A 21,252-nucleotide genomic window follows, 5' to 3' on the forward strand; every position below is an offset into this window, starting at 1 on the left:
TCGTTATTGGCATATGAATTACCGAAGTATCATAGACCAAAGAGGAATACCTGCTTCTGTTATTCAGTGTGGTCATTTGAGCAATTTGTTACTGCTCTTTATAGAGGATATCACATTTATTTGGTTACCCTCAAACTCATGACTCTAGAAAGAACAATGTCTTTTTTTAGTCCATGAATAAACATGATGTCATTATCATTTCCCTTTCAAAAGGGCCCTTCTTTAGATAATCTTCAATCTCATTGATTTATGTGGTTGAATCAAGACAACTAGTTGATCAGAGTATTTCTTAACTTGTGTTTGGATGATTTTGTACAAACAGAAAAATGCAGATGTATAATTATTAATCATAATTATTAGATAGATGGTATAAAATCTTTGCAACAGTCTTGAATATAAAAACAGCAGTGGATGGACACATCACCAGGATTTAATTTTTTTTATGCAGACATGAAATTTATGTCATTGGGGTAAAAACTGGTTTGGTTTGAGCATGTTGTATGCAGTGTTGTTTATTAATGCCAACACAGGCTGCATATGCCATGGCGTGAGCAAGAAAGTGTTGTTCATGGACGCCATCAAACAGGTGTGCCATTGGTCCATTTGCATATACTGGGACATCTTCACCACTATGTGTCTCGTACAACAAGGGAACAGCACTTACTTGTCTGTAGTCATTGTGTGCTGTAATATAAAATATACATGACAAGAACTCCATGTAGGCATTGATATGTATACATGAAAGTTGAGATATTATTCAGGCAAGATTATGAATATATTTTTAGTTTGTTTGCTTAGCTTCATCCTTGATAAAAATCATAGGTTAAATGAAGACAGTTTTTTAAACTTTTGATGTAAGGCCAACAAGCAAATTCAAAGAATTGTGGTCCTCCCTTTCAGTGTCTTAGTGGTTGGGATACAATTACTCATGGCATATTGTGTAAATGTTTGCGTGCCCTGTCTTGTCTGTCAATCGTACAATAAAGATATAAATTTTTGAATTAATAAAAGACTAGGTTAAACTATAAGGTCAAAGTCATAAGGTTAAAAACCAGAGTACATTTGGAAATAATGCACATGTCAAGTATAAAACATAATCTCTCATTCAAAAGTAATCAGCAATGTTAGATTTTTTGAAAATTAGGTCAAGCTTCAGGGTCAAAGGGTTTAAAATTCATAGTAAATTGAAAAGGTCTTGGCACAGGTAATGTACATGTCAAATACAAATGCCCCAATCTTCTCTCATTCAAAAGTTATCAACAATATTAAAATTTTTGAAAATTATGTCAAACTTTAATGTCAAGGTGCTAAAAACCATAGTACGTTTGGAAATGTCTTTTCACAGTAGTGCACATTTCAAATATGAATGCCCTATCTTCTCTTCTTTAAAAGTTAGCAGCAATGATACCATTTTTGAACATTAGGTCAAACTTTAAGTCATGGGGTCAAAAATCATAGTATATTTGATAAGGTCTTGTCACAGGCAATGTACATGTGAAATATGAAAGCCCTTTCTCTTCTCATTCAAAAGTTCTGACCAAGGTTGAAGTTATGTTTAATTGTTTTAAAAGAAGGTCAAACTTCAAGGTCATAGGGTCAAAAATCATAGTATAATTGGAAAGGTCACAATGTACACGTGAAATATGAAAGCCCTATCTTTTCTCTTGCAAACGCTATGACCAAGGTTAAAGTTTTTGTGAAATGAGATTTAATGTCATTTAATCACTTATATAATTCTAGATGAGTAACATCAGCATTGGGTATCTTGCGTAAATCGGTCTTCAAATATACTGAGAAACTATAGTAGTATATAAATTTTTATTGTTCCCCGCTTTTGCAAAAACGAATCGGTCTTCAAATGTATATATTTTGACTTGAGTATGCTACTCTTCACTGATTCTTATCTTTTGTTTTTCGAGAATGAGATATTTCTTACTTGTATCAATGGAATTTGGGTCTTTTCGGAAGCCCCAGTCATACCCGGGTCCATTACCATAACTTAGTGTTGTCCAGGCATTGCCATCCACGGGCAGCTCTTCAGGAGCGATAGGGTTTACGACACCTGGCCAAAAATTGAATTATTAATTATTAAATTAAGAATCATTAAGTCCTTGAGACGTTTACATGAAATAACTTGCTCAATTAATGTTCTAAGAAACTATGCTTTCACAAATTTACACACCAACTCTCTTACCAAGTATATCATTTCCACGATATGAATGCCCTCCAATATTAAATACATGAGAATGGTCAGCGGTTACAACTATAAGGGTTTCACTAGAATTTGTCAATTTTAATGCTGTTTTCACTGCATCCTCAAATGCCAAGGTTTCATAGAGAGCTCTTTTTGCTGTATTATTGTGGTGTCCATGATCTATCCGCCCTCCTTAAAGTGACAAAAGACAAAACTTAGCAAGAACTAAGAAAAATACCGAATAAAGATTAGTATGATACAAAGCAAAGAAAGTAATTATGTCAATAATGATATTTTTAAAAGAAACAGATGCATGTCAACTCAGGCTTTCCTATACATGCCATCTCTCTCTATCTCTCTCCTCTCTGTCAGTTGTAAACATTTTAAAGTGCGAAATTACCAAAGAATGCATAACTGCTTTTCAAATGGAGATAATTTAGAGCGAAATTTGACAGACTTTTTCAATTTCTGCAGAAAAAAATGTAGTTAATGTTTGTATACAAGATACAAGATATTTTATTTACCAATCAAGGGCCCCGAGAGGCATTTCCACATATATAAATGCACAATACATAAATAAATATATATATAAACAGTTACATAAACAGTTATATAACATTGTATTCAGCGTTAATAATCATAGACAATACCAGTGTCAAGTGTCCAAATTATTGTCATTGATCCCAAGACAATACAAATTTGTTATGCTACAACATGTTCATACATGTATTTATACATTTGTATGGGGTTTTTTTCCCTTTAAAATTGTAATATATTTCAGGGAAAAAGTAAAATTAGAGAAAAAGCATGCATGTACATGGTGACAGATGTATTTATACATTGGTTCTTTTACCATTTTCAGAAATAAATTTTCCAAGTAAGCATAAAATTTCTTTATTTTCATTATTCAAAATCCAAATTCAAAATCAAAATGTATATTTTAGTGTGATGGAAATGTGTTGTTTTTTAGATCATTTTTTATTTTTCTTTCTATTGATTAAACATTGAGTTCTACCACAAAAACAAATGATTTCGACAGAACAAGCGTGAGCGGATATTACGTCTGTCGTTGTGGGTTGCAAATGAATAAATAAGTAAACAAATTTTGATATTAGTAAGGCAACTATGTAATAGAATGGCTAATGATGCAAAGATATAAATCAACCATATAAATAAAATCCCAACATATAAGGGGAAAGCCTCACTATTGTTGTTTGGAGGTAAGGGAGACTATATATAAAACCACGCAGTCTTTCGGGGGAGGGGGAGGGCTCAGTTCACGTCACTGTAAAACACCGATACAGCCAGATGAATATTACGACTGGCCAAATGAACGTGGTGGTCGTCTTGCAATCGTATTTCTTTCCATGCAATGATGACCACTTTCATTTATTTTGGTAAATATCCTTGATTGTATCGTTGAATAATAGTGGGATCTGTTCACTTGGGGGAGGGGGAGGGGATTTCACGATTTATTTTCACGAAAATTTTCTATCACAGCAGCCAAAACTAATTAAAGCTCTTTAACCTGTAAAAGTACACTGGCAAAATTATTTTTTTAGCATACCTTCCACCATAAGAAAGAAACCCCTGTCATTATGACGTAGTATTTTGATAGCTTTGTCCGTCATTTCGGCCAGTGAGGGTTCACCATTTGGGCCCTTGTCTCTCTCCAGTTCATACTGCATATGTTGTGGATTAAATAAACCTGAAATTTTATGGTCTCATACATTTTTACGTTTCACCTCATAATTAAGCAGAAAAGAGTTGTCTTATTCAAGCTGTAGGTGAATATACAGTTCATGAGGACTTTTCAGTAACCTGGAAAGATTCCCTTTTCCCAATAACGTCGTCTTCAGTACAGACATATACTGAGTTTACCGGGTACTCCAATGTTTCCTTGAAACCCGGTAGAATGAATTCTTTTTCTGGCTTTCTTTTTTTCTTTTCTTTATTACGTATTGTAGTTCTTTTTTTTTTTAATCATATAGAACTTCATTCACTGTACCACAGGTACTTGTTTTTGTAATAAAAGTTTATAATAATATTACTTTTATTACAGAAACAAGTGCCTGTCCTCTATACCTAACGCGAAGTCTGTTTGGTCTGGGTCAATGGCGTCAAACTGCTGCTTGTTCCAGGCGTATTTAGGAGTGTATCTTCTCCACTTTTTGTCTCTTCCCCAGATCTGAAAAGTATTGATGGAAATATAAATAAAAATATTGGAAACAAAGCTTTGCTATCCCATTCCTGGTTTACACGGAAAAGCCTACGCGGCTAGGATAAGGCTGTCCGAAGAATGTCACAATGTACCAACCGCAGTAACTTCTCTGAACTACCTAGATATGACGTCATAATGGCATATGACGTCAAGTCACTGCAAATTTGAGCAGACATGACGGGGAAAGTGTCATAACTTTTACATCCCTTTCACATCACATGTAGAATTTTTTTACCTTGATGTTTAGTTCATGTATCTGGATTGTTGTTTTAAGGCTGTTATGATGGTGATTATTTGCAGTATAATATCGTTATTCTTTTTTCTTGTCTAACATGTTCGTATTCAAACAATTACAAAAAAAAAAATGTGAAACGCTCCCCCTTACGCGTCTGTAGACAGAGTGAGAATTTATAAATCGTGTATATATTAGACTGGCACAAGTGAATAATAAGGATTAATTGAAGATATTCTGTGTGAATCTACTAGAAAAATATGACCTCTAACTGAATTTTGCTGGGGGATTGTATGTAATTTATCCCATTTTGTATAAATTGCGATGAAGAGTGGAAAATGACCCCTTGTATGTGGGTAAGTTGAATTTCTCGTGAAATACTTTCTTAAGAAATAAAATTCAGACTTGCCCCCAGCACTTTATATATACGTAAGAATACGTTTAATTGATTTATGTAACAAGCCGTTCACAATAATTTTGTTTTTCACTTGTGCCGATGCGATTTTTGAGCAATATTTAAGAAAATGTATGTGTCCGTCACGTGATCAAAACAGTCATGTGACATCACAGAATTCCTTTTTTATAATACCTTATTCAACTCTCTTTACAACTTAACTGTGTATGTATACATAGATTACAAATTGAAATCAAAACATGACTCAAAATAAAATAGTATATATCTAATGCATATTAAGCCTTCGGACAGCCTTAACATAGCTGCGTAATATACAAATTCGTCAACGTCAGATATAGATGAACATATATGATCTAAAATTTATTTAATTTAGTTTGTCTCTAAGCATGGTAAGCACAGCCTTGTAAACATTTTTTTTCAACACATAAAACTTTAAAAGAAAAAAGAAATTACGTACATGGAAGTTCTCGGTATTCACTTCACAAATCTAAAAAGCTTTTATGATTCTATGAGTTACCCGTTAGTAAGCTCTTTCTAAGGGATCCAATAGTGATCATTCTGTCTGTCCGTATGTCTGCCCTTCCGATATAACTTGAACGGCTTATATCTTCTTTCTCCTTGACATATTCCGGCTTATTTTTCTCCGATAGAGTGACCGTAGGTAATGGATGTGCAATGACCTTAATGAAAGTTTCCAGGTAAAAGGTCAAGGTCAAAACAGGTTTCTGTGTAAAATGCTCTCCGATTACAGTCAATAACAACTGCCCTTTACCCTTATGTCGTCTGTCACCGTCTCGGTATCTATAGTTTCATACTGATCTCACAAAAGCGAACGAAAGATATATATATATATATTTCTGCTATTTTGACAGATCATTGGCACCTTAAGTTTGCACTTCTCATCAGCGCATTATTTTCTACCAATCATCTGTTTTCCAGTCAATCTACAGGTAACTGATACAAAGAGCATTCCTATTTATACCTCAATGAGATCCAGATCGTCTTGTCTTTGAAATGAAATAAATGCGTCACCATACTGGGGGTCTTGTTGTCTGTTTCTAATAAAATATTGTCTTCCTCCGCCGAACAACACCTAAACAGAAACGTCTACTTTAATGAAATATTCCAGAGGTTCTACCAAATAGGACCTAAACAAATAGAATTAAATCTACCATGTCCACTTTAATGTACAATTCCTACAATTTTCTAGGTAATAAAGATTTTTGTTTTGCATTCATTTGACAACAGAAGCTAACTTGTATATTTGAGTTGTTGTAGACCAGTTGGTGAGCAATATCCTTGCAGCCACCAGGAACTCCTTGCATATGAACATCGCCTTCCCAAACACGACTGGCTGCGTGCGCATATCCAGCCGCAGGAGTAGCATGTGTTAACTTTGTATTGGTGACAATACCCATGGATCTACCTAAACAATAAATTGGTTGGAGAATGGGGTTTTTTGGCAATCAAGGATCAACATTGTGAAATAAAACGAAAAAAACTGTAATTACATGAAAATATACCTTGTTCTTCAAACCAATCATTCATGCAATTGATTTCGGCGCCAAATTGACTAGTGCAGTTTCCGACTACTGCCGAATCGTCTAATCCAATCAGCTGAGAGTTTGTCTTGACCCCACATAGTAGCGCAGTTGCAGTGGCTGCTGAATCTGGCGTCTGTCTGTCGCTGGAATATACCTTGTGTAAAGTAAGTGAAGTTAATTCCATTTTCTGTTTATTGACAAATCACCGAAATTTGCTTGAATAGTTCTAAAATGAAATACCAACCACTAAAAATATATCCATAGGACATGAATGCCACGTCCAAGGCACACTTGTATTGCAATATAAAATGAAGTTTCCCTTGCTTCTCTCGTCTTATTGTTAAATGTGTTGAACGGAGGAATAATTTCGGGGTTTTTTTTTCATAAACAGAATCAATGCCTTAAATACAGCAATTGTGTTTTATAGCATAGTATGCAGTATAACAATTGAATGAAGCTTTTAAGTTTAAGTGGTTTCAAATTTTCTCTCTTGTTGAGCAGCTGAACAGCTTTCATCAATTTGTATCTTTGTATGAAATTTGATGAAAATATCATAAACAATTTCTTTGAAACTAAGATAAATGCAAACTGAGGAATAGTGGGGTCAAGGTGGTTGGGAAGGTCAAGGTTACTGTGGAATCATCATTGTTCGTGGGGATCAATGTTCGTGGATTTCGTGGGTCACCCTTATCCACGAATTTACATCCCCAAGAACAATTTTTTTGTCAACGTACTGATTAATGAAATCTACCAAATAAACGAGCTGCCCACGAAATTACATCCCCACGAACAAATAAAATGTTGCTTGCCCACGAACATTGACCCCCACGAATTTAAATGATTCCACAGTAGAAACTTATGCCAAAGTTGCCTACCTCTTACCACTATGTATTAGTGTATGAATCTGAATTAAAAATATCTTGAGAAGTTTCTTTGAAACTGAGCTAATCGCAAAGTGTGACGGACGGACGGAAGGATGGACAGACGGAAGACAGACCTAAAAACACTACTAGTATATCTCCGTATATATTCAAAATGGGGTATAACAAAAATTTCTTAGTTTCTTAAAAACTAAGCTAAATGTATAATGAGGAATAGTAAGACCAAAATTATACAAAGGTCAATGTCAAAAAATTAAAAAAAAAATATAGTTGAGTAGCTTTCAACAGTATGTGTCAGTGTACGAAATTTGATATTCATGAATAGTTTCTTTAAAAATGAACCAGGTGCAAAATAAGGAATAGAGTGGTGAAGGCTATACGAATACGTTCTATTTCCATTAGTGAACTCTTCAAAATTAGAGGCGCGTTTGGTCGTCTGACTGGGACAGCATGGCGTTGCGGATAATACAAAACATGCCAATCTCAATCCAATTCTAAATGTTAAATGTATTTGTCATTCCAATTAAAGAATAGAAGAACTAAAAGACATATGTAAGAAAGGGACAACCCTAAATTTATCATCCATTAATTAAAAAATACGACATTTCCGAGGCATGTGTGTTGTATTTAGAGGTACCATACGATGAATAGATACATACGATCAACAATAGATATAATTTGATATCGTTGTCATTCCTACTCTTGATGTATATAAAGTTCACAACAATAAAATATTTCATTTGCATTTTCTTAGGATTTGTTCATCGACATTCAACATATTGTTTACATTTTTATGTTACGTTTGTCCCAGAAATCCCGCGAGATTTGTACATTTTCCGACTTTTTCACAAAAGAGCGCACTAAGAAGTATAACTCTTCCATAGTGGAAATAGAACGTATTACGGAAGATCATGGTCAGTGTACATACTTTAATAAAAAGATTGTCAACAGTCTCTTTAAACCTGAGATCAACGCCAAGAGTGACGGACAGACAGACGAAGAACTGAAGATAAACAGGACAAACACTTTATGCCCCAGCCATATTTATGGCGGAGAAAAATACATGCAGTGATTTTATATTTTCGATATACATGTACCATGTACCTAAAATCATGGATTTAAGGTCCATCGACCCTCTGATAAGAAAGATAACTCTCAGTATTATTCCTTTATAAAAATGTCAAGTTAAAAGGCCATTTAAATTCAAATTTTGACCCGCAAGGTGTGTTGAAATTCTGTGCACTTTAATTATAAATTAGGTTTCTTTTGGAAAATCATTAGTGTGAAAGCGAAATTTTGTATGACTGAGAGGGACGATGAACCTTACAAAAATCAGGCAAACATAAAGCAAAACAAAATGTTACTTCTTGCAGATGAAGAAAAATCCTGCAATTACACTGAATACCTTTGCTAGACCAACATGGGGGAACTTTTCAAACTCCAGAAGATTTTCTTCGCCGGGACTGCCATTTAACTGTCCCCTCAGAATCCGCGCCGCTGTAACCGTGGACATACCCATACCGTCCCCGATAAAAAGGATGACATTTTTGGCCTTGTTGGTGTTATAATTACGAATAAGCGCTTCATGGAGCTCCCGTTGCGCATGTCCAAACCAATCAGGTTTTCCTACAATTTCAAAGGTTTAGAAATAAAATTTGGGAGGAGGGGTGTTGTTACAAAAAAAAATGAAAATTATACTAGTTAATCGATCTATTATTACTTCTTACGTACATGTACGTAGCTGAACGACTATAGAAATATATCAGATTCTTCAATCGCATAATAGAAGACAAGACAAAGCTGAGCCGTTTATAAGATTGATCAACTTGATGTATTTCTGAATTTGTTTCTCCCCATCATGAAAATACATGTATTTACAAATAGTAAGTATCTAACAATTACTGTCTTTAAGTCTTTAGTATCTAACAATGCTGTATTTAATCTGTACTATTTAATTAACACAAATGTTTGTCAAAAACATATAGCCCAAGAATCCGCTGTTCTCTTCCAGCGTAACGTTGGAGTTTTAAGTGCTACTTTGAAATTCAAAATTATTTCAGAATTTAGCTACGTGTACCTGTCAGTACGCGTATATCGTTGTATTTCTACAGCTTTTAAAAGAACGAAAAATTTTTACGACCCCCTCCCCCCCTTCCATGGTTCAAGATTTACAACACAGTCGATATCTGATCTAAATTTCCGAGGGGGAAAATGTTCCTCAATAAGGTGGCAAATGACTTGTAGAATCATCACAAGGAACATTAAGTTGGACTGACTCATTGGTACATTGTGTAACATATAGTATCCTACAAGTTTTTTTTAATTGCAATTTGATTGGTGCATTGGGTAACATCTAGTATCCTATAAGGTTTTTTTTTAATTGCAATTTGATTGGTACATTGTGTAACATATAGTATCTTACAAGTTTTTTTTCCATTTAATTGCAATTTGATTGGTACATTGTGTAACATATAGTATCCTACAAGGTTTTTTGAATTGCAATTTGATTCTACTGCCACTTTAACAATAGAAAAGAAATAGGTTACAGAATCACAAAATAAGTGCAAATGTGCAAAACGCTAAATCGTAAATTATCCGTGGATTTGTATTTTTCGCATAGTGCAAGGAATCCTGGGATATGGCATGTCAAACATAGCAATATTCGATCTTTTCCATTTATATTGTATAATTTTCCATTTATATTGTATAATTTTCCATTTGCATTGTATAATTTTCCATTTGTATTGTATAATGTTTATTTGTATTGTATAATTTTCATTTGTATTGTATAATTTTTATTTGTATTCTATAATTTTTCATTTGAATTGTATATTTTTTCATTTGTATTGTATAATTTTCCATTTGTATAATTTTTGTTTGTATTATATAATTTTTCATCTGTATTGTTTAATTTTCCATTTGTATTCTATAAATTTCCATTTGTATTGTATAATTTTACAATACAAATGGAAAAGTATACAATACAAAAGAGAAATTATACAAATGGAAAATTATACAATACAAATGGAAAACTATATAATACATATGGAAAATTATAGAATACAAACAAAAATTATACAATATAGGTAAAAAGTATACAATTCAAATAAAAATTATACAATACAAATAGAGAATTATAGAATACAAATAAAAAAATTACAATACAAATGACAAATTATAGAATACAAATGGAAAATTGGAAAATTATACAACACACATGGAAAATTATACAATACAAATAAAAGTTATACAATACAAATGGAAAATAATACAATGCAAATGGAAAAGATGGAATATTGCAACGTTTGACATGCCATGCTGGGAGAAGACTAGTTTTGATGCCTTTTCATTAATTGTGTGCCGATTCACAGACACCACCTGATGTCTTTCCAAACAGTTTACACTGAAAAATGCACAAAAGCACTGAGAGCGTTCCAAACAATATACCGTAATTTAAAAAAGGTAATTATGATAGAGAACATGTTTTTTTTCTTTTATTTCAGAACAGAGACAGTGCATTTTTTTTTTTGAGAACTACTTAATTTGGGAACATTGGTGTACTTTTGTAAAGTACATCTCAGGCCCCAAGACCATAAACTGAGAACTGACTAAAGTCAAAATTTCAAATCAGTATAACTTTTGAAATAATTTTGATAATGAAACAAAATTTTTATCTCATATTTAAACTTGAATATAATATAAATCTGCACATTTTTAAGCATATATGTTAAATAAAACTCGATATTCAAAATCAAAATTTTGACTTTATTCTGTTCTCATTTTATGGTCTTGAGGCCAGGTGTATTTAGAATTCAATAAATTTTCATTTTTCTTTATCAGGAGAATTTTCATATTTTTATTGCTGTGGTCTTGTTTCGTTTGTTTTGTTTTGTTTGTTTGTTTTTGGTATTTTTTTTTAATGTTCGTAATGATTATGAATATGATTTCAAGGCTACGATTTAATATTAGGAATCATATGTGAAAATCTGATACAACCGAGTGACGAAGAAAAAATTGTAAAAAGCCTTGATAAAACTTATGTTTTCAAACTCATATATACCATAACTATTGTTAGTTTCTTTTGTTATAATTTAACTTTTCTAACCCCCCCCCCACCCCCCCCACCCCCCAACACACAAATTGACTCCTTGATTCGCTCCCGGATTCCCGTCCCATTGTGCGTATATACTAGCATCTAATTAATTAAGACCAAAATTACCGCATGAGACCCTATCCCCTTTATTTGCAGATTGCCGTCTTTCTTAGACATTTCTGTTAATTAATCATCATATACTGGACTTGCACCTGTTCACAGTATAGTTTTATTGCAGATTTTGATTACGAGGGACAGTACGTCTTTCAACAGGAACCGAATCTAATAAAAAATGCAGCAAATTTTCTTTTTAAAGAACATAGTCTCACGTTTATAATCATGTGCATTTTAATCATTATATTTCACAAACATACACTGCGTTCTTCATCAAATAAAAATAAGCAGTTATGTGTCTATTTTAAACAGTGCGTGAAACGTGTACTTATTAAAAACAAAATAGGCAATAAAAAAAATTGGAAGTACAATTACATTTTAGTACATTTAAGTAGATATATAAATATTCAATGTTTTGTTATAATTGATATATACTGAGTTTATGTTTTAATATTATATTGGTATAGTGACTGCTTCAATGTGCAAAAACGGGAAAAGCGAGGTTAACAGATTTATGTGAATGTCAGCAACACAATGTGGCATTTGTTTTATTAATGAAATACTTTTCTTATTGTTCTAGTTACATGGCGCTGTTGGGCATAAATTCGCTGTCATTAATTTAGAGTGTATCATACCATATCGACTTGTCATATTTCCCCTGCTCCCTAACACCTTTACAATTTTTTAAGAACTCTTATTAAATATTTTGATCACAATTTGCAATACAGTACATTCAATGTTTTTTGTTTTCAGATTGGATTGACTACAGGAAATTTTACAATTAAAACTGTACAAATGAACGGGTTTAAATTGATAATTCTCAAGCTTACACATGCCTTTATTTATAAACTTGTCTACGTAGTAATAATTTTTAGTCACGACAAATATAATGATTATATAATCTAAATTTTAAAACCAGCATATATCATTTTGATTGAATCTAAAGAGACGAATATCTAATTCTCTGTTTTAAATACCTGTATTATGAAGGTTGTGTTAATAATACACATACCTTGACGATGTGTTCCGTCTGAAACCTGCAAACTCACTAAAACAAGACACAGATACAGTAAAAGGTCCATTTTGACAGTTTCTTCAACACTCAAAGGTAATTCATCCTTACGCTAAAAATTGTATCTACGTGCTGCATTAATTAGAACTATTTTAGACACGCCCAATTGTCTACATTACCAAACGTCGGACAATTTGTAAACGAAGTCAGTCACACACTACTGACGTAACTTCCTAAGAAAAAAACATTCGCATATTTTCGCTATATTGAAATTTATTCATCAATTCTTATATAAAATTCTTATAAAATGAAATGATCTCGTTACAAAATTACAAATCTTATGCTAAAACATGGTATCCCTTTTAGAATACCTTTTGTACAAAATAGCCACATTAAGCTAAACACGAATGTAAAGAGAGTATCATAAACTACACGATTTGATATACATGTACATGTAAATAACATATAACATGTTTTGTAAATCTTGAATTCACTGTCTGCCACTATTTTAGCAATAAACCAGTGCAAATCTATTAATTTATGAGAAAATATATGCAAGGAAAAAATCAAATTCAAAAAAGGGGGATAAGACCGACGACAGCTTCTTTACACAAGTGACTATGAGTTACCAGCACATGCATACTAATGATCAAGGAGCTCTGACAAGCTTGAAATCTCAAATAAAAAAAGACTTTTGAGATATATTTCATTGATTTTTTTTCTTTTTTCTTTCTTTCTTATTTTTTTAGCGGTCTTAGTATTAGTGAATCTATGAAACTGCTGAACCCTTAACGTATCCTGTAACTCCCCCCTTTCCAAATAAAAAGAAAAGAAATGCACCGCATTTTATACTTGTAAATTCATTACATTTAAACATAAAAAGATTTTAGGTCATCATATACATGTAAAATTAAACGTCTTTTCATTCTACGATCATATCATAATGAGTTAAAAACATAAATAAAACTGTCACTATACTCAATATTTTGGTGGAATTCGTTTTGTAAGTCTTTCCAGCATTTATAGATTTTGAACACTTTGTCTTTTGTGTACCCACACATGAAGCTAGTGACATCACGTGATAGATGTAATGTTGCTCGTGCACGCCGTGTATAAGGTGGGACCAGGGACCGCTTGCATAGACTGGGACATCCTCGCCTCCGTGTGTCTCCACCTTCAAATGCACGGCGCTTGTCTGAACGTAGTTATCAGCAGCTGTAAAATATACCAAGTTTTATAATATTGTAAATCAAGAGTTTTTACAAGATTGAAAATAAACAACAAAAACTACGACATATTCTGAGGTTAATCAATACCTGAATGATCAAACCAAAATCAATAGATTAAATAATTAAGGATTAAGCCAAAGGCTCAAGTGAGCTTTTGTGATCGAAATTTGTCCGTTGTCGTCGTCTTAAACAATTCACAATTTCGTCTTCTTCTCCAGAGCCACTAGGCCAATTTCAACTAAACTTGGAACAGAGTATTTTTGAGTGAAGGGGATTCAAAGTTCAAATGAAGTGCCACACCCTCTTTCAAGGAAAGATGATTTAGAAATAGTGAAAATTGGGTGGGTCATTTAGAAAATCTTTTCAAGAAACACTGGGCCCCTAACAGTGTATATTCAAATTTGTGCAAATCATGACCCCCGAGCCAGAGGTAGGGTGGGGCCAAATTTTACATAGGAATCTAGAGGAAAAATCTTCTCATGAACAGCAAAGCTATGACCATGCAGTCATATGTAAACAACCTCAGGTAGCGTAGATTCAAATTTGCTCAAATCCCTGGGGCTAGAGTGCAGCCACAATCGCAAAACTTTGACGTACAGAAAAGAAAAAAATCTGTTCTAAAGAGCAGCAAAGTCATGATTAGTCATAAATATATGGAAACATCCTCAGATAGTGAAGATTCAGTTTTCTTCAGATCATGACTCCCGTTTGTAGGGAGGGGCCACAATGGATGATCAAAGTTTTACATAGAAAAAAAAACGCCAAGATAAGTCATATGGAAGCATCATAAGGAAGTGTAGATTCAAGTTTTTTTTTTTAAATAAAGAGCCCCTGGAGTAGGGTTGGGCCACAATAAGTGATACTAATTTTCATACAAATATATTGGGATTCGAAAAAATCTGCCGATGAAGAACAGTAAGGCCATAATGACTTTAATAAGCGTTTGTTTTTAGGCTGAACAGAATATTTCTATTGTAAGGTCATAATTTCCACTGCACCCCCCCCCCCCCCGATCAACTCACTTTAAATTGGAATGAACTCACTTTGAAAAGATCATCCTGGTCGGTCAGAGATCATCAAAGTTTCTTTTTATTTGATAACAAATCCTGTATTCCTCATAATAAAACTCCAAGCTCTGAATGGTGACGTTCAGTATCATTAAAAGTCTAAATTTGTATATGCAAAAGACACCATTAACAAAATGTTAATGGTTGTGTATAAATTAATTCTGTTTTTTTCTTGAGTTGAAATGAATTTAACTAACTTGTGTCAACTTTTTTGGGGTCATGTCTTGATTTGTTGGGTAAGATACCACCAGGTCCATTAGCATACATTAGGGTGGTGAAGGCTTTGTTGTCTGTAGGATACCAAGCTCTCGGAATGGGCTCAACAACACCTGCAGAATTATACACACTGTTTTCGATTTACTACTCGCAATAATGAAAATAAATTAAAATTCCTGAGAGATAATTAAGAATTTTATTTCTTTTTTTTTATTACCTAGGATATCATTGCCTCGTTTTGGATATCCCGCGATGTTGAACACGTGAGAGTGGTCGGCTGTCACAATGATAAGTGTGTCCTCTACACTGGTCATTTCCGTTGCCACTTTTACAGACTTTTCCAACATAAGAGTCTCCATAAGAGCAAGCTTAGCTTTGTTATCATGATGTCCATGATCGATTCTGGCACCTGAACATAAAAAAAAATCCACATTAATATGGGATAGAAACAAAAAACAGTCAATCTAGCCGCTTTTGTATGCGCAAAATAACTATATGATGTCTTTAACCAAGTATCTTATATTCTAAAAAATCAAAACAATTTGATAAACTTACTTTCAATTAATAAAAAGAACCCATTCTCGTTCTTCTGCAAGATTTCGATGGCCTTTTTCGTCATTTCTGGAAGAGAGGGGTCTCCATCCGGCCCTTTATTCCGGTTTGGTTCGTACGGCAAATTGCTTCTATCGAACAATCCTATTTCATACATTATATAAATAAATATCTATATAAATATCTATAATCATAAAAGAAAATGCAGTTTCCAAATTTCATTCCAAATAAGCGCTTTCTGGATTCAGGTGAAGATGGATTGTTAAATCCAGAAAGCGCTTGTGTGGAACGAAATTTGGAAACTGTACAGGTGCATTTTCTTTTTCTTTTATGATTATTTTTACTGTGTGAAATCATCTTTTAACTAGTTTTAAATTAAATTTCTATATATACAAGAAGTCTTTGTTCCTTATTCACTACAAAATACATTCCTTTTCGAGCCATTCATCTCAGTTCTCCCTTTAGAAAGGGGAGCAGATTGTACATTTTACCATGCAGTGATTCATGCAAGAAAAAGTACATGTTCATATGTGAAGTGATCATTTTGTGTAAAGAGAAATCCCTCTTGAATTAAATAATATACTGATATGATATCAATATCTCCCACAAATATGAATACATAACAAACCCAGAACTTTATCTGTGGCAGAAGGGTCGATAGACTGGAACTCTTCTGTGTTCTCCACATACATATAACTCTGCCCTGTATCTTCCATAATGGTCTTCCATTCCTGGAGACTCAAGTTATTTTGATTTATGTATGTGATTTATCTACTTTTAAGGTAACTATTTATTTTCATCAATAATAATTCTCACTAGTGCATCAATATACTAAATACCCGAATTAAATTAATCCCGTCTTTTCGCAGATTGCTAGAGTTTGTTTCTGGGTCTTTCGTTGTACTAGGGAAAAATGCTCGTCTACCGCCTCCAAATATCACCTAAACAAAGATGCCAACTTTCTTTTATTCATGAAATGAATCGAACAATTAGATAGTATGGTACTTTGACCACAGGTACTTGAGGACAGGACCCCCCACCCCACCCCCCGATAAAGACCCCTGGGCATTTTGATTTTTTTCTCTCATAAATTATCTTTCGATGACATGTTTGAGATATATAATCCATGCTATCAATTCGAAAAATTATCCAAAAAACAAAAACAAAAACAAAAAACAAATATGTCATTGAAAGATAATTTATGAGAAAAATCGAAAAGGTCCGGGGTCTTTATCGGATGGGGGGTTAGGGTTAGGGGGGCTGTCCTCAAGTATCTGTGACTTTGGATTATAAAATAATGACTAAAGTTGTTTTGAAATCTTGGCTTACGTCAATTTCATTGTTGTTGTATATTAGTTGTCGTGCTATATCTGTACAGCGTCCCGTCACGTTGTACCATATTAAGTCTGCGTCCGTCTCCCAATAACGCTGTGGGACTTTGGCGTAAGCTGCAGCGGGCGTGGCGTGCGTTATTCTAGAAGTTGTAACAATTCCAGTAGATTTTCCTAAGATATTAAACAATATATATCAATATATCAAATGTTGAACTGTCAGATCGTGTCCATGTGAAGTATACAATTTAGCTGTTGTATTTCTAATATAGGCTCTCACTTTTATGTTCGCCAGTAGCATCGCGTTCGAAATGCATTTTAAGAATTTCCTTAAATATGGTCCTGGTAATCTAATTTAAATTTCCATACGGACGGGAACACATGTACTACAGACGTAGTGGACAAAAGAAATATATACATGAACAGGCATATATATTTTTGCCAATTTTATTCATACATTTAATCCGCGGAAACACGTGATCACGTGATTTCAGTGGGCATGATTGATTGTTTGTTGTTTAACGACCCTTTCGAGAATTTTTTACTCATATGGAGACGCCACCACTTGCCGATGGAGGGCTACAAATTTTTACCTATATTATCGGCACTCAAGGCAATTGAGTAGTGAGGGATCTTTTTCGTGCCAGCACCTACTGCAACACGGGACTTCGGTTTATACGGTCTCATCCGAAGGACCAGTCTCCACTCCCCGCAGTGGGATTCGAATCCGCGACGTAAGGATCAACTCCTTACTCCGCGACTCTAGAGCAGGCGCTCTTATTACTGCGCCACGCAGGCGACGGACATGATTGAAATGAGAGGCGAGTCTAAAATGAGTGAAGAACAAAAAAAAGTATTAATATATTATTATATGGAATGGGTTTTTTGTGTTTATCAGGGTAAAGTCCAACTTGGGAATAAGCACTTCGCCACTTAGTGGTAAAGTACGTGTTTACAGATTTAACAAAACACTAAAAGACACATTTTTTTTGACTCACCTTCCATTTCTGACTGGCGAAAAATGGTGTCTATCTCGGCTTCTTTAGGAAAATTACAGTCCCCAAATTTGGCTTCCCCCGTCACCCCCACATTGTACCAGTTTGTCTTTACACCGGTCAGCATCGCTGTGGCGGTGGCGGCTGAATCCGCCACTTGTCTGTCGGGGAGGTATGTCTATTATAAAAGAAGAAGTATATAATAGAGTATCAAGCTATTTAATTTTATTAGTCGGTATATAAAGATCACTATCTTACTTTAGATAAGCCGACATTTGGAAACTTTTCGAACTCCAGGACACTCTCCTCCCCCGGCTGCCCGTTCAGTTGACCTTTGTATATCCGGGCTGCGGTGACAGTGGTCAGACCCATACCGTCTCCAATAAACAATATCACATTTTTCGCTCTGTTTGTGTTTGTTGTTCTTTTTAGCGCGGTTTCCAGTTCATCCTCTGCCAATCTAAGCCAATGGCTGGGTTCTGAAAATGTCAATTTATTTTATGTAAAAAAAATAATCATTGATATCACATAAGTCATGCTTTGGGTGATGTATTGTTTGATATATATAATGTGTATTATAGTGAATTCTGCTTTTTCCACCACCCTGGAAAATCATATGTTCAATATAAGGAATGCATAATATTTTTTCTTTTGTTTCAAGAATTTTATACTATATTCCGTTATATTACGGAAGAAGTTAAATTTTTTTTGGTTGGTGTGTATAAGGTGATAAGCGATTTCTATGTAATCAAATCTCCATGAACCAGTATTTTTTCTCTAATTATAAAAAAAAAAACTGACCCCACGAAAATTTGCGATTTTACAGCGTCTTTACAATGTCTTGCATGACTCGGGCTAAGACATGTTATAACAATTGTTATGAAATACTGTACATTTCAATATCTGCATTCGTATCTTTATGCGCTTCCATACAAAAATGTCTAACATTTCATTTGTTAAGTAAATCCATTGAATAAAATTGTGAATGTACTTAAAAGAGCGCAAAAGACAGCTGTTGTCACTTACATGACAATTGTGGGCTAAATTGTCTCCCTCTGTATAGGCCTTACATATCGCTTAGATTGTCTAACGACCCCGGTCGTCCAGCAAATCTGATGCAATGTGCATGCACAGTGATCATGCAATATCAAATATATTTCCTTTTTTTTAAGTATTTAGAGTGCCAATGAATATGCCCTTTACTCCTGAACACGAAAATGGTTGGAGCAATCTGTCTTGCGATGGTCGGGACAAATTCAATTTAACGATAGAATATTCAATCTACAAAACAGTACATATCATACTATTCTCCAAAATATTAATGTATGTAAAAAGTCTCGATTTAACTTTAACACATGTCGGACGATACTTATGAACATTTTTACGCCCCTCCCTCCTTCCAGGAATATATATATAGAGAGAGAGAGAGAGAGTCATACTGTTTTATCATTTTTAAAAAAAATTCTTCTCTCCCGTACATGCTTATCCTACAATTGTATCCAGGACAAAACTTTTTGATCGTTGCATTCGATCGTCAAATCATGAGTGGGTGAGTGGACCGTAAATATTAAGCTTTTTGGATTTAATCAGATGTGTTATATTTTTATCGGCTTCTTTTGGGGCTTATATAGAAAAAAAGGCGTTCAAAGGGGGGAGCTAAAAGGGATTTTCAAGAGATATTGGATATTTTAATTAAGAGTTTGAAAAAAAAAACATGGAAAGAAGATGCAAACTTATAGTTTGCTCAGCACATATTTTTTCTCTTTTCAGTTTATGAAGTAGATCACCATGAAGGTGCCAACTTTTGAATGTAGATGTATTATAATCAAATGCATGCCATGGTCCAATGATATAAGAATTTTAAAATTATGAAGTTTGCATCCATTACATAACATTACATAACATAATAACACACCGGTAATCATCACTTGTCGATACAAAATGACTATATATACTGATTGTTCCGGAGGTTGTCCACGAATTGATTGCTTACCTTCGTTTTGGGGAACTCCAAACTGAATAAAAATACAGAACAAACACACCCTGACCAGAATCATGCCTGTACGATGTTTTACCAGGTCACTGTCCGGTTTGTTGTTGGTCGAGGTCCTAGAAATTAGCACCAAACTCCTCCGATAACAATAGGTCACAAAACTCTATTGACTAGATAATGGTGTCTATTGTACCGAATTCTTAAACAACTACTACGTTAAAAAACGTCATAGTTTTTTTAACAAGTTAGGGATTTGTGTCAATATTTACTCAGTTTATTTATTCAACGGAGCAAATCATAGTATTTAATTTACCTGTTTGTCACGAGTGAAAGACGCATGTGAACATTTGTGAAACGCGATCTAGTGGGCAATATGATTTTAAGCTCTGGTCAAATACCAGAAAATCTTACGCAGTTGAGGAATGTCCATTGTCTGTCTGTCTATTTGTCCATACACCTTATTTTTCAAAAGGCTACTCCTCCGACAGTTTTTTGATAAGATTAATTTCAATAACACGTACTTGGTACTTAAATAGACTATACTAGGAATAACTCAATCTGTATATCGGTCTATATTTTCGTCGAAGGTGTTGTCATGGTTACAAAAAATGAAATTCTTTCAAAACGCTACTCCACCTACATCATTACAAATCTGGTATAAAAGCATGAACTATATCTAAGTCCATATAATTCTGTATACATGTACTGTTTTATGATTTCGACGAACATATATATAGTGACAATGGTTACTAAAATTAGATTCTCTTGTGAAATCCTTTCAAAATCACAGTATTCTTATAGTTTTGTTTTGATTTCGATAAAATTTGGGTCACAAGTAGACCACACTAGGATACAATAATTTTTTTCGACGAGCACTGTTACCGTGGTAGCTGCAGAACTGCAGCTCTCTGGTTGAAAAAAAATCGGACGGACAAACCAGAGAGCTACAGATCCAAGCATTGTAAAAACCTTCGATTTACAGCGACGCTTTTTTGTCCCTCGCTTCGGGTGTTATTTCTTGTATAATGTGCGTTCCCCCGTTTAAATCATGATAACTATTAATTAACCATATATTTTACTCCTATTCCTGATACTTTATTTACCTTTCAACAGTGTTCAAGGCGTGTTACTTTAGTAAAACCCCTACATGGACGTCGGAAGGC

The 21,252-nt window shown here is 34.0% G+C and overlaps 2 protein-coding genes across 2 annotated transcripts; both read right to left on the reverse strand.

Moving 5' to 3' along the window:
- Positions 1-277: 277 nt before the first annotated feature.
- LOC133172371 (alkaline phosphatase-like) lies at positions 278-12,909 on the reverse strand. The gene is made up of 10 exons (XM_061307244.1): positions 12,707-12,909; positions 8,893-9,113; positions 6,586-6,760; positions 6,319-6,488; positions 6,045-6,155; positions 4,280-4,382; positions 3,762-3,902; positions 2,195-2,386; positions 1,937-2,062; positions 278-684 (listed from the first exon to the last, which is right to left on the reverse strand). The coding sequence occupies exons 1-10, from the start codon at positions 12,774-12,776 to the stop codon at positions 458-460; spliced, it is 1,536 nt and encodes a 511-aa protein (XP_061163228.1). The 5' UTR covers positions 12,777-12,909; the 3' UTR covers positions 278-457.
- Positions 12,910-13,628: 719 nt separating this feature from the next.
- On the reverse strand, positions 13,629-20,213 carry LOC133205789 (alkaline phosphatase-like). Its single transcript, XM_061341659.1, has 10 exons — positions 20,090-20,213; positions 18,355-18,575; positions 18,100-18,274; positions 17,100-17,275; positions 16,610-16,711; positions 16,399-16,501; positions 15,774-15,914; positions 15,436-15,627; positions 15,200-15,331; positions 13,629-13,921 (listed from the first exon to the last, which is right to left on the reverse strand). Exons 1-10 carry the CDS (start codon positions 20,151-20,153, stop codon positions 13,629-13,631), a joined length of 1,599 nt encoding a protein of 532 aa, XP_061197643.1. The 5' UTR covers positions 20,154-20,213.
- Between the last annotated feature and the right edge of the window lie 1,039 nt (positions 20,214-21,252).

Source organism: Saccostrea echinata, unplaced genomic scaffold (genome assembly GCF_033153115.1).
Source record: "Saccostrea echinata isolate AGI-Se365-2 ecotype Australia unplaced genomic scaffold, CSIRO_AGI_Sech_v1 ptg000054l, whole genome shotgun sequence".
Lineage (NCBI taxonomy): Eukaryota > Metazoa > Mollusca > Bivalvia > Ostreida > Ostreidae > Saccostrea > Saccostrea echinata.